The sequence below is a fragment of the Cydia pomonella genome, chromosome 28 (genome assembly GCF_033807575.1).
Source record: "Cydia pomonella isolate Wapato2018A chromosome 28, ilCydPomo1, whole genome shotgun sequence".
Lineage (NCBI taxonomy): Eukaryota > Metazoa > Arthropoda > Insecta > Lepidoptera > Tortricidae > Cydia > Cydia pomonella.
Window position 1 is genome coordinate 7,737,891 of NC_084730.1, and position 13,621 is coordinate 7,751,511.

At 40.2% G+C, this 13,621-nt stretch overlaps 1 protein-coding gene across 5 annotated transcripts in view; it reads left to right on the forward strand.

Annotated features, from left to right (window-relative positions):
- LOC133533129 (ankyrin repeat domain-containing protein 50) overlaps positions 1 to 13,621 on the forward strand; it is a 176,502-nt gene that overhangs the window by 138,902 nt on the left and 23,979 nt on the right. For all 5 annotated transcript variants that reach the window (XM_061872085.1, XM_061872089.1, XM_061872086.1 and 2 more), the window contains 9 exons: positions 1,363 to 1,500; positions 3,983 to 4,162; positions 4,355 to 4,425; positions 5,039 to 5,220; positions 5,679 to 5,820; positions 6,116 to 6,306; positions 7,124 to 7,222; positions 8,513 to 8,696; positions 9,472 to 9,655. In XM_061872085.1, the coding sequence (XP_061728069.1) occupies positions 1,363 to 1,500; positions 3,983 to 4,162; positions 4,355 to 4,425; positions 5,039 to 5,220; positions 5,679 to 5,820; positions 6,116 to 6,306; positions 7,124 to 7,222; positions 8,513 to 8,696; positions 9,472 to 9,655 (1,371 nt within the window). The remainder of the gene's footprint in view (positions 1 to 1,362; positions 1,501 to 3,982; positions 4,163 to 4,354; positions 4,426 to 5,038; positions 5,221 to 5,678; positions 5,821 to 6,115; positions 6,307 to 7,123; positions 7,223 to 8,512; positions 8,697 to 9,471; positions 9,656 to 13,621) is intronic.

Here is a 13,621-nt window from a genome sequence, read left to right on the forward strand (position 1 = left end):
CACCTTATTGTGTGAGTAATAAAGTTTAAAATGAAAGCCTTAAAGTCCATAATCTTCAGACTACTCAAGCCTGTCACGTTTTAACAAGTATGTAGGTGCGAAAGTGACAGGTGATAAAAATGTGACCATGATACCGCTGCAGGAGAACGTAATCATAACGAGTGGTATATACATTTTTGAAGTGAAAACTTCTTTAGCGGCGCTGTGCACTTTTTGTTATGGGGAAAAAATGTAAAAACTCGCGACAGGTCACGTGACCGACAGATTCGTCAGATTGAAAATTCGTAAGACGGACACGTGACCTGATCGAAAAACTGTTACAGTGTCATTGAAGCCAGTAGTTAAATTTTTAATGTAATATAAATTGTCATGTTTGTGTACGATAGCGCAATAAATGAATATTGTATTTTACCACATAAATGATAGTACTTTTATACTGATAATTAAAGCAATTCGTGCAAAATTATTCCCTAACCATTCCAAAATATCAAAAATTCACAACGTTAATATTCAAGTTTTCACTTCTGCCGGCACTCCCGGAGCGCAACCCGTTGTTTTTTTCTCTTTATGCTATGAATTGTTACTAATTAATGTTTAAGGAATGTAAGATTTCTAGTTTATGACAATAAACTTTTATATATTTATTAAAAATTAGATTCATCCAAGTACAGTTAAGCGTATAATTTCTTATACATATAAGCTACATATTGTTATGGCAAAGTCGCATTCACACGATAATGAATGTCATTTCTTCTGTTAATTCAAATGCGTCAGATTTTAAGAATTTCCCTGGTAGTTTCTGGTAGTCAATCATCCAAGTAGACAAACAGTCATAATGACTAATGTTACTTAATGTTTTATATGCATATACGTATGTATATTTACCATATGGAATCTGCATAAAAGAGATAAGATACTGTATTGTACAAATAATCTAAAATAGATTGCGTACAATGTCATGCTTTCACTGTTTCAATAATGTTGCCAACCTTGTCTTCTTCTTCCTGGCGTTGTTCCGGTATTTTGCCACGGCTCTTGGGAGCCTGAGATCCGCTTGGCAACTAATCCCGAGGATTGGCGTAGGCACTAGTTTTACGAAAGCGACTGCTATCTGACCTTTCAACCCAGAGGGTAAACTAGGCCTTGTTGGGATTAGTCCGGTTTCCTCACGATGTTTTCCTTTCCATTCCATTCCATCTCAATATGCTGGCATACACTAACACCGTTTATGAGCATGCATGATGAAACTATATTATTATTTCTTGGAGTGAAAACTATTGTTTTTAAGTCAGTATAACCTATAAGTTGTTAGGAATGTTAGGAGTCTATAAATCATGAAATTTATAGTTATTTTCGTTACAGCTATCCTTGGATGCGGCCATAGAAACAGATGTGCTAGCGCCGGACGTGGAATCCGAAGAGCCGGTCGTCATTGATCCGAATGCAGTGTTTGAATTAGCGAGTAGAGGTGAAGATGAAGCGTTAACAGCATTGTTGAAGGTGTGTCTATTATTTATAACAAGCTTTCATTTTATCACACACCGAAAGAGAAGAGCCGGTCGTCATTGATCCGAATGCAGTGTTTGAATTGGTGACTAGAGGTGAAGATGAAGCGTTAACAGCATTGTTGAAGGTGTGTCTATTATTTATAACAAGCTTTCATTTTATCACACACCGAAAGAGAAGAGCCGGTCGTCATTGATCCGAATGCAGTGTTTGAATTGGTAACTAGAGGTGAAGATGAAGCGTTAACAGCATTGTTGAAGGTTTGTCTATTCTTAATAACTAGCTTTTATTTTATTAAACACCGAAATAGAAGGGCTAGAGAAGAGCCGGTCGTCATTGATCCGAATACAGTCAATTAATTAGCGGGTAGAGGTGAAGATGAGGCGTTAACAGCATTGGTGAAGGTTGGTCTATTATATATAACAAGCTTTTATTTTATCAAACCCGAAACAGAATAGCTAGAGAAGAGCCTTTATCACCGCACCTACCGCCAAGGAAAGAAAGTTCATCCTCACTTTCTCGACGCGTGGTAAATTTAGAATAAGCGGGCATCTCGCTCGTTTATGCCCAGAACGTGCAAGTTGTGGAATGAGCTACCTTCTGTGTTTCCCTTGCGCTATGACATTCTTCAAGAAGCAGGTATTTAGGTTCCTCAAAGGTTGGCAACGCATAAGTGGCTCCTCCGATGTTGCGTAGTCCATGGGCGGCGATGACTGCTTCCCATCAGGCGGCTCGTCTGCTAGTTTGCTGCCTATTATATAAAAAAGAGCCGGTCGTCGTTGATCCGAAAGCAGTCTTTTTTTTTTATAAATATTATAGGACATTATTACACAAATTGACTAAGTCCCACAGTAAGCTCAATAAGGCTTGTCTTGAGGGTACTTAGACAACGATATATAATATATAAATATTTATAAATACTTAAATACATAGAAAACACCCATGACTCAGGAACAAATATCCATGCTCATCACACGAATAAATGCCCTTACCAGGATTTGAACCCGGGACCATCATCTTCGTAGGCAAGGTCACTACGCACTAGGCCAAACCGGTCGTCAACGTCTTTGAATTATAATTTGAGGTGAAGATGAGGCGTTGACAGCATTTTTGAAGGTTTGTCTATTATTTATAACCAGCTTTTATTTTATCACACATCGAAATAGAAGGGCTGGAGAAGAGCCGGTCGTCATTCATCCGATAGCAGTCTGAATTGCCGAGCAAGGGCGAGGATCACGCTCTCCCGGTTTTGCTAAAAGTTTGTCTATTATTAGTGACTCTATGAGCTGTAGACATCGCGAACCCTACAGTAATAATTATTAAAAAAAATGGTTTTGTAACACTGAACTGCTTAAACTCCGGACCAACTACGAAAAAAAATAAGTAAATTATTTCGAAAGACCTAAGTAAGAATCATAAACACAAGGCGTGTTTAAATATGGAGTTTATTCCGATTGCGTAGAAAATTAAATGTATAAAATTTACCTGTTAATCATAGAATATTAATTCATATTTCAAGACAGCCGCTGTAACAGGAAGTTCATAAATGTTACTGATTTAATAATTTAATTGTAATGTAATAAATACCACTGTTTTCCTCTTGTTTATTTACTTTTTATCGCAATATGGATTGTTTACTTATTTTGATGAACAATTAAAAAGTATTAAATAAATAAATGTTTGGGGACAAGATTACGCAGATCGACCTAGCCCCAAACTAAGCAAAGATTGAACTAGGCGGCGATACATACGTATATAGATCAATACATACTTATATATATATATATATATATATATATAGAAAACATCCATGACTCAGGAACAAATATCTGTGTTCAACACACATTTTAAACCCGGGACTATCGGCTTCATAGGCAGGGTCATTACCCACTAAGTCGTACGGATTATTTTTCAAATTGGCTTTTACAGACTTGGATTTTATTTATTAAACTTTTGAACGCCACGCCTATCGCACGCGGCGCATAATCGTGAACCTTGTCGGTACGCATGAAGATTGATATTGGGCTGTAGCCGCGCGCGTCATATGACGTCTTTGGCGGTCAAAAGGTTAATAGGTCCATGCTGAGATGAAACATCGTGGCACTTGTTTTCTAAGTATATTTAGTTAGTGCTTCTGGGCATTTTCCGCAAGTCGACAAACATTGTACCTATTTTACGTGTTTTGTAAGTATATATTGTTGTGGAATTTATGTACAATCTTACGACACAACAGTTGTAATAAATATTTGAAAACCAGATCTAATTTGAAATTTAGAGCGCCTTAATACGGCAAACTATCTATTCGATAATTTGTATCCTTCCATGTTAATATTTTTCCTTTTTTATTTTGGGAATTTATAGATAGTATCTTTTCAATTGTTGCTACGGATATTATGCGTGGTAGGACGGAGTAGTACTCTATACATATATTTAACATATCACGATTAAATTACTATTCTATTGTTTCTTTTCACAGCGCTGCCCGGAGCTAGCACTAGTAACAGACGCGACGGGTGGCACCGCGTTACACGCCGCAGCACGCGCTGGTCGCGCGTCAACTTGTTGCGTGTTGCTACGCGCCGGGGCTAGACCTGACGCTCCCGACGCTGACGCTTGGAGCGCGTTGAGGGCTGCGGCCTGGGCGGGACATACTGAGGTACTACAACACTCTTAGCGCGCATCAACTTGTTTTTACTATTATGCGTCAAAAACTGATACCTAAATACGACATCTTGGTTTACAATATAGACGGATGCTACAGATATGTGATTCGGAGCTGTGCTATCACAAGACTATCGCCAGCTATAGCACTCGAATTCGTGTAAATATTGTTACTTTATTATTGCAGGTGGTCGAGGTTCTACTCGAGTTTGGATGCGACGTAGATTGCGTTGATGCAGACAACAGGACGGCTTTAAGGTGAGAGCAGAAGTATAATATTATTTACAGTACATATGGGGCTACTTTATAGCACTAGTGCGAGAAGTAGCATATTACGTTACTGTGTCGAACATTTAAAGGGCCATATGTACTGTAAAACGTTGTACGATACATGTGCGAATAGGTAATTCGCAACTCGTGTCGATTTAAAACACTCCCTTCGGTCGTGTTTTAATTTATCGCCACTCGTTTCGAATTTCCTATTTTTCGCACTTGTATCGTAATGTACTATTTTATATGTCTAATAGTCATTTGGGTATTTAGCCTTACGTTTTTATCGAAATTCCTCGTATTTGGAATAAATAATGCCTATGTAACTGTTGTTTTTATTTCATTTGTCATACGCAGAATAAATAATGACAAGCAAAGTAACAGTAGTAACACTAGAATCAGACTTGTAAATAAATATGTAAAAAAAAAAATTATTGTCATTTTCATAAATTTTTTTATTAATTAAACCAGTTTACCACGCTTTTAGAAAAATAATTGTTCACTTTTATGACGGCTACTTTGCGTGACCCATATGTGGCCCACGCTTTTAGATTTATACGACTTATTAACGAATAAAATTGAAATCGAGACTGTCCAACAGAGCGGCGGCGTGGTCGGGCCACGAGTGCGTGGTGGCGCGGCTGCTGGCGGCGGGCGCGGCGCCGGACCGCGCGGACGCGGAGGGCCGCACGCCGCTCATCGCGGCCGCCTACATGGGCCACGCCGACATCGTGCGCGCGCTGCTGGACGCCGGCGCGAGCGTCGACCATGCTGATGAAGATGGTAACCCACTTTTCTTGTGTTTAAATCCAACACGTACACGTTGATTTGGGATACACTTAGTCAAACAAACTTGGGACACATGATCTGAAATGACTCCCTGTATTCAAGTGTTCAGCATAAAAACTTAAAAAAACGGTGTCAATCAGTAAAATACATATTTGATTGGAAAGTTTGACATTTAAACTTAGTTTAATGCTATAGCATGAACACTTTTCATAAAAGACGTACGTATCCTAATCCTGTTTTTTTTTTTATTGTAAACGTTCTGCAACGCGCGTCTGTCACCCTCGGAGTTGCAAGCGCTCATAGGCCAAGGTAACTTTGATAAAGTTGGCTGCAGGTTTGATTGCAATAAATTATTGTTTGTTCTATCTCCAAGTTACACTTCCCTTACAGAAGAGACGCTACTCCAATGATATGTTATAAATTAACGTCTCATTGTAATATTCTGTCCCCAGGTCGAACAGCACTGTCAGTAGCGTCTCTCTGCGCTTCCGGAGCTGCTTGCGCGGCTCTTCTTCTAGAAAGAGGTGCGGACGTTTCCCGCTGCGACCGCGACCGCGCCACTCCTTTACTAGTCGCCGCGTTTGAGGGGCATACGTGAGTATGATAATAGATCGTGGTTTTGTTTTTCTGTAGCTATCTCAAAAAAAAAAATCTGCTAAACCCATAGTACCAACACTGCGTTGAATAATGTCGAAACTGTAATTATTAAGTTCAGTTGACGTATCGGTTCATTTATAATTTTTAAATTGGTTTATAAACTCATTTAACTGCTAGAGAATCTCTATATTTCTTTTAATTTCCTTTACCTAAATGCTGCTTTTGGTACGCCACAGCTCTTGTTTGTATTTGAATTGCTCTGGTTCGTCCATAAAAATGTTTATTCCGCCAGTGAAATCTGCGAGCTCCTACTAGAACACGAAGCGGACATCGAGGCGCACGACGTGCTCGGGCGCACCGCGCTGTGGGCCGCCGCGTCCGCGGGCCACGCGCGCGCCACGCGGCTGCTGCTGTTCTGGGGCGCTTGCGTGGACTCGATGGACCGGGAGGGACGGACTGTGCTAACTACAGCTGCGGCTCAAGGTTAGTTACGTGTGGGTCATATGTGGGTCAAGCAGTTACTGCTGTTCTTGGGCGCTAGTTTAGACTCTTTGGATCGCGAAAAAAGGACCAAGTATTGTGGGCTACAGACTGGTCACAGTTTACGGAGAGCAGCGGATGAACACCAATCAAACACTGATGTTCTCTATGGTATCTGTAAAACAGACTTACATATCGAGCAGTTGCATTTTTTTTTTCTGTATTTCTTCTCGTTATATGTTGTTTCTTATTTGTTGAAATGAAATGAAATGAAATGAAATGAAATGTGTTTATTTGCTTAACATTATGTACAGATAGGATGGTATAGTCAATAATATTATGTCCAGATAATGTCAATACCTTATACTAGTAGGCATGCAAAATATTTTAAAAACCTATTTACATTATATTACATTAAATTACATATTTGCATAATCAATTACAATAACATATTTCAATAAATTATTATTATTAAATATTAACAATGAAAATAGAGCCAAGAATAGAATTAATAAATAATAAAATGTCACAATATCAATAGAAATCTATATTTAAATATTCCTTAACGCTATAAAAATTGTGCTGGCTTAAAAATATTATAATCGCTCGTTTAAATTTAATAAGTGGCATGTCTCTTAACGATTGTGGCAGTTTATTATATATTGTGTATGTCATCCCATCGACATTATTTCGATAAAGCGCCAAATTGTTTTTTGTTCCAAGAAGTTTGTTCAGTCGATTAGCTCTAGCATTTGGATTTACTTGAGCTATAAAAGTAAAGTATTGGTAATGTTTTTTTACAAAAATGCATATTGAACAGGCAACGTGGAAGTGGTTCGGCAGCTCCTAGACCGAGGCCTAGATGAACATCACAGAGATAACTCCGGGTGGACACCGCTGCATTACGCCGCTTTTGAAGGTACGTTGATCAGAGATGTATCATGCGTGGGCGCACCGGGGCCTACGCTTTGCAAAGATTTTTTTTAAAACGATCAGTTTAAAATTTGGAAGCGCTGATGGCTTAGCGGTAAGAGCGTTCGACTTTCAATCCGGAGGTCGCGGGTTTAAACCCCGGCTTGGTTTTTCGGAACTTATGTACGAAGTATCATTTGATATTTTAGCAGTCGCTTTTCGGTGAAGGAAAACATCGTGAGGAAACCGAACTAATCCCAACAAGGCCTAGTTTTACCCACTGGGTTGGAAGGTCAGATGGCAGTCGCTTTCGTAAAAATTAGTGCCTACGCCAAATCTTGGGATTAGTTGTCAAGTGGACCCCAGGCTCCTATGAGCCGTGGCAATGTGCCGGGACAACGCGAGGAAGAAGATTAGTTTAAAATTTAAAAGCAGGAGTACCTAATGTACCGCCACTATTCATAAAATATTTTTGAGAGCTGTTGGAGTGGAGATATGATCTGATTCATTTTATCAAAGTAAGTAAATCCTGGTAAAGGCATTTATTTGTGTGATGAGCATGGATATTTGTTCCTGAGTCATGGGTGTTTTCTATGTATTTAAGTATTTATAAATATTTATATATTATATATATCGTTGTCTAAGTACCCTCAACACAAGCCTTATTGAGCTTACTGTGGGACTTAGTCAATTTGTGTAATAATGTCCTATAATATTTATTTATTTATTTATTTATTTATTTATGAGTAGATTATGACCAGAGCAATAACAAAGTTACAGAAATATATTTACGAAGTAATTTAAAGATGCCATCATTACTAGTCGTAGTTAATGTAATTTTTAGGGTTCCGTACGCAAAGGGTAAAATGGGACCCTATATCACATTGTTAGTAACATATTTAATTAAAATTTTATTTTGATGTAATGTATATGGAATTAATTTCTGAATTAAATTATTGAATTGAATTACTAAGATTCCGCTGTCCGTCCGTCCGTCTGTCACCAGGCTGTATCTCGTGAACCGTGATAGGTAGACAGTTGGAATTTTCACAGATGATGAATTTCTGTTGCCGCTATAAACATAAATGCTAAAAAACAAAATAACTATTTAACCTTTTGACCGCCAAAGACGTCATATGACGCGCGCGGCTACAGCCTAATATCAACCTTCATGCGTACCGACAAGGTTCACGATTACGCGCCGCGTGCGATAGGCGTGGCGTTCAAAAGGTTAAGGGGGCTCCCATACAACAAACGTGATTTCGGTTTTTGTTTAATAATGTAATTTGACCAACAGGTCACATAGAAGTATGCGAAGCCCTACTAGAAGCGGGCGCCAAGGTGGACGAGGCGGACAACGACGGCAAGGGAGCGCTGCTGCTGGCGGCGCAGGAGGGGCACGCGGCGCTGGTGGAGCTGCTGCTCGATGACTGGTCCGCGCCCGTCGACCAGCGGGCACATGATGGAAAAACTGCGCTCAGGTATCCCGATTTGCTCCGATTTGCCCAATTTGGATGCAATACCTATATTGCCCAATCAGAACTCGATTTCCACCAGGTTGCCATATCAAAACTCGATTTTATCGGCTTGTCTAATTACCACTCATCTCCCACCAGCTTTATAAGCCCCTATAGCCTCCTAAGGCCCAAGGTCCCACCTATAGTACTTCTTCAGTTTGGTGAAATTTAAATCATATTCAATTGGAACAGTCGTTTTTTCATTGTTTGGTTCAAATTTCAAACAACGCAAAATGAACTCTATTTCCAACATAATAGGTTCAGATTTCAGTGGCAAATTTTGGAATTTTCATTTGTATAGCTGGGCCTTAGGAGGATAGGAATAATCCAAAATGTATGTAAGTGGCTAAATCACTTAAGCTTGCCCAATTAGAACTCGAATCCCACCAGCTTTTTTATTTCAAGTCCAAATTTCCAACAAAATTGAACTTAACTGACATTATCCAACAGTAGTTTGACGACCGGTCTGGCATAGTGGGTAGTGACCCTGCCTATTAGGCCGATGGTCCTGGGTTCGAATCCCGGTAAGGACATTTATTTGTGTGATGAGCACAGATACTTGTTCCTGAGTCATAGATGTTTTCCTATGTATTTAAGTATTTATAAATATTTATATATTATACATACCTATCGTTGTCTAAGTACCCACAACACAAGCCTTAATGAGCTTACTGTGCTTAGTCAATTTGTCTAAGAATATCCCTATAATATTTATTTATTTATATATTCTCTTCCCCAGACTAGCGGCCCTAGAAGGCCACTTCGACACAGTACGAGCGTTGTACCAACGCGGCGCCGACGCAGACGCCTTAGACGCCGACCGGCGCAGCGCATTATACGTTCTAGCGTTAGACAATCGCCTGGCTATGGCAAGATTCCTGCTAACGGAGTGTGGAGCTCGCGCGGACACTACAGACCTGGAGGTTAGTATCGAAATTTGTCGATAGATGGCGCTGTAACGGGCGCTGCATCGCGCTATCAATAGTTTCCCGTAGATTATATAAGTATCGTAGGACCGTTTCGATGATATAAGAGTTATAGTAACGCGACGCCGACCCATGTAGCGCATTATACGTTCTAGCGTTAGACAATCGCTTGGCTATGGCAAGATTCCTGCTAACGGAGTGTGGTGCACGCGCGGACACTACAGACTTGGAGGTTAGTATCGAAATTTGTCGATAGATGGCGCTGTAACGGGCGCTGCATCGCGCTATCAATAGTTTCCCGTAGATTATATAAGTATCGTAAGACAGTTTCGATGATATGAGAGTTATAGTAACGCGACGCCGACCCATGTAGCGCATTATACGTTCTAGCGTTAGACAATCGCTTGGCTATGGCAAGATTCCTGCTAACGGAGTGTGGTGCACGCGCGGACACTACAGACTTGGAGGTTAGTATCGAAATTTGTCTATAGATGGCGCTGTAACGGGCGCTGCATCGCGCTATCAATAGTTTCCCGTAGATTATATAAGTATCGTAGGACCGCTTCGATGATATGAGAGTTATAGTAACGCGACGCCGACCCATGTAGCGCATTATACGTTCTAGCGTTAGACAATCGCTTGGCTATGGCAAGATTCCTGCTAACGGAGTGTGGTGCACGCGCGGACACTACAGACTTGGAGGTTAGTATCGAAATTTGTCGATAGATGGCGCTGTAACGGGCGCTGCATCGCGCTATCAATAGTTTCCCGTAGATTATATAAGTATCGTAAGACAGTTTCGATGATATGAGAGTTATAGTAACGCGACGCCGACCCATGTAGCGCATTATACGTTCTAGCGTTAGACAATCGCTTGGCTATGGCAAGATTCCTGCCAACGGAGTGTGGAGCTCGCGCGGACACCACAGACCTAGAGGTTAGTATCGAAATTTGTCGATAGATGGCGCTGTAACGGGCGCTGCATCGCGCTATCAATAGTTTCCCGTAGATTATATAAGTATCGTAGGACCGTTTCGATGATATAAGAGTTATAGTAACGCGACAACGACCCATGTAGCGCATTATACGTTCTAGCGTTTGACAATCGCTAGGCTATGGCAAGATTCCTGCTAACGGAGTGTGGAGCTCGCGCGGACGCTACAGACCTGGAGGTTAGTATCGAAATTTGTCGATAGATGGCGCTGTAACGGGCGCTGCATCGCGCTATCAATAGTTTCCCGTAGATTATATAAGTATCGTAGGCTCGTTTCGATGATATAAGAGTTATAGTAACGCGACGCCGACCCATGTAGCGCATTATACGTTCTAGCGTTTGACAATCGCTAGGCTATGACAAGATTCCTGCTAACGGAGTGTGGAGCTCGCGCGGACGCTACAGACCTGGAGGTTAGTATCGAAATTTGTCGATAGATGGCGCTGTAACGGGCGCTGCATCGCGCTATCAATAGTTTCCCGTAGATTATATAAGTATCGTAAGACCGTTTCAATGAATTGAGTTATAGTATCGCGAGGCCGACCTATGGAGCGCATTATACGTTCTAGCGTTAGACAATCGCCTGGCTATGGCAAGATTCCTGCTAACGGAATGTGGTGCTCGCGCGGACACCACAGACCTAGAGGTTAGTGTCGATAGATGGCGCTGTAACGGGCGCTGCATCGCGCTAACTAGTTTCCCGTAGATTGTATAAGTATCGTAAGACCGTTTCGATGATATGAGCGTTGTTCTAATGCAGTGTCGACATGGATGCCTTGGACACCGATCGACGAAGCGCATTATACGTACTAGTTTTAAATAACCGCCTGGCTATGGCAAGATTCCTTCTAACTGAATGCGGGGCGCTAGCGGATACTACGGACTTCGAGGTTTTTTGCGAATACAACTTATTATTATATAAGAAAATATTCGAATGCAATAGCTAAACGCAGCCGTCGGGCTCGGCTAGTATTCGGAGGCTTTCAAAAGCACCAATAGGAGCGCTCCACATATTCTGTATCGCGGCCAATTAGAAGCACCTAAATTAAAACCACCTTTTGTACCCATCAAATATTGCAAATTCACTCTTTCATGATCCTCCAAACTATCAACACCCACTTTCTACATTTAACCGTTGTCAAGAACCCTCCAACCCCCCAAGTACCTTTTGGAAGATTATACCTAACACTTCATTATATATCAAAGTTTTATTTGATTCGTCGAGATCCTGACCTGCACGGCGGCTACAAGGTTAGTATCGAAATTGGTCGATAGATGGGGCAATAAAGCACGCTGCATCGCGCTAACGATAGTTTACCGTAGAAACTATATCTGCCCGGGAGACGCTGACTGCCGATACATTCTACGTCCTCACATGACAACCTCCTTGCCATGGCAATATTCCTCTTGACAGAATGTCGGCCATGAGCAGAAACTACTGATCTTGAGGTGATTATTTGCTAAAGAAACTGACTGCCGATGTGCATTATATGTCCGCGCGGACACTACTCATCTTGAGGTTGGTCACATTTGCCACTAGATGGCGTTGTATGGCACTGACGATAGTTTTTCGTAGAACAATATCTACGCGCGAAAGACGCCGCACCCCGAAGTGCATTATTATACTTTTTTTTTTTTTTTTTTAGTTTATTTCACAAATCACAATATACAATGTACTTATAATTAAAGTTTCGCCAAACTGTAAAACAGTTTGTTGGCGATGCGCTCCAACTAAACTAAAACAATAATAGGTACTGCTTGAGAGCCATATATCGACAACACAGCTGTCACCCGGCCAATAATAAACCGTATTTCGGCGCAATAAGATGTCACAGCATTTGTCCGGTAAGTAATACCTACGCCGCACGGCTCGCGCTAAATTATTGTTATTTCCGCGAGTAAAGGTGCAAATTATATATTAAAGTCTACCTTAGATCAAAATAGGGTTTACTATTGTAGGCAGGTAAGTAAGTCTTTCTTTACATAACATTTTAGGAGTATAGTAATACGTATATTGTTATATTATTTAACATATGAATAGTATTTTATACATTCGGTTTTTTATTGTATGTTTTTTAGGACTTAGTTTTATGTATTTGAAATTTTGTATTTATCTAATAACATTTTTTTGAGTTGTAATTTCAAACTGCCTATTCTTAACTTAGTCTCGTCAAGCAATAGTGGGTACTCATTATAAATCTTTGGGATCATATATTCTCTTGTTCTTTTTCCGTAGTAATTTTTAACTGAAGGTTGCAATAGTTTAATTATGTTAGTTGACCTAGTGTTTCGTTTACTTATTCTTCTTACTTTAAATTCTTCACTATAGTAGCTATGTAAAACATTTAAATATACGACCTTACATTGCACGGGAAGAATACCACACGTTGAAAAAAGTAGATCGTAATTATAGCGGTGCTCATGTTTAGTGGTTTTATTAACCAAATATTTAATTATTCTTAACTGCAGTTGCTTTATTCGGTCCAAATACGATTTAAAGGTAAGCCCATAGCTACTGAGTCCATAGCTTATCAATGCGTCAGCGAGTGCATGGTAGACAATGAGCAGTGTGCGTCTATTAACTATTCGATTTAAATGGTAGAACTGACCCAATATAGATGTTAGTTTATTGCATACTTGATTAATGTGTAAATTCCAGTTAAAGTGCTTATCAATCAAAAGTCCCAAATATTTAAATTCGTTAACTAATTCTATTTTATTACACGTGCAGTTACATTTATTTATATATAAACATTGATATGAGTGTCCTATGACGTTAATATCATTAGGCAATATAGTTTTCGCCGCTTTATTATACGGAGAGTGTAGGATCATACATTTGGTTCTATTAATGTTTAGAATTATTCCATTATCATGTGCCCACCTGGTTATATTCTCAAAATCATCCTGCACTATGTCTACCATGTCTGCCACACACCTGCCGGCGAACAACAGGCACATATCATCCG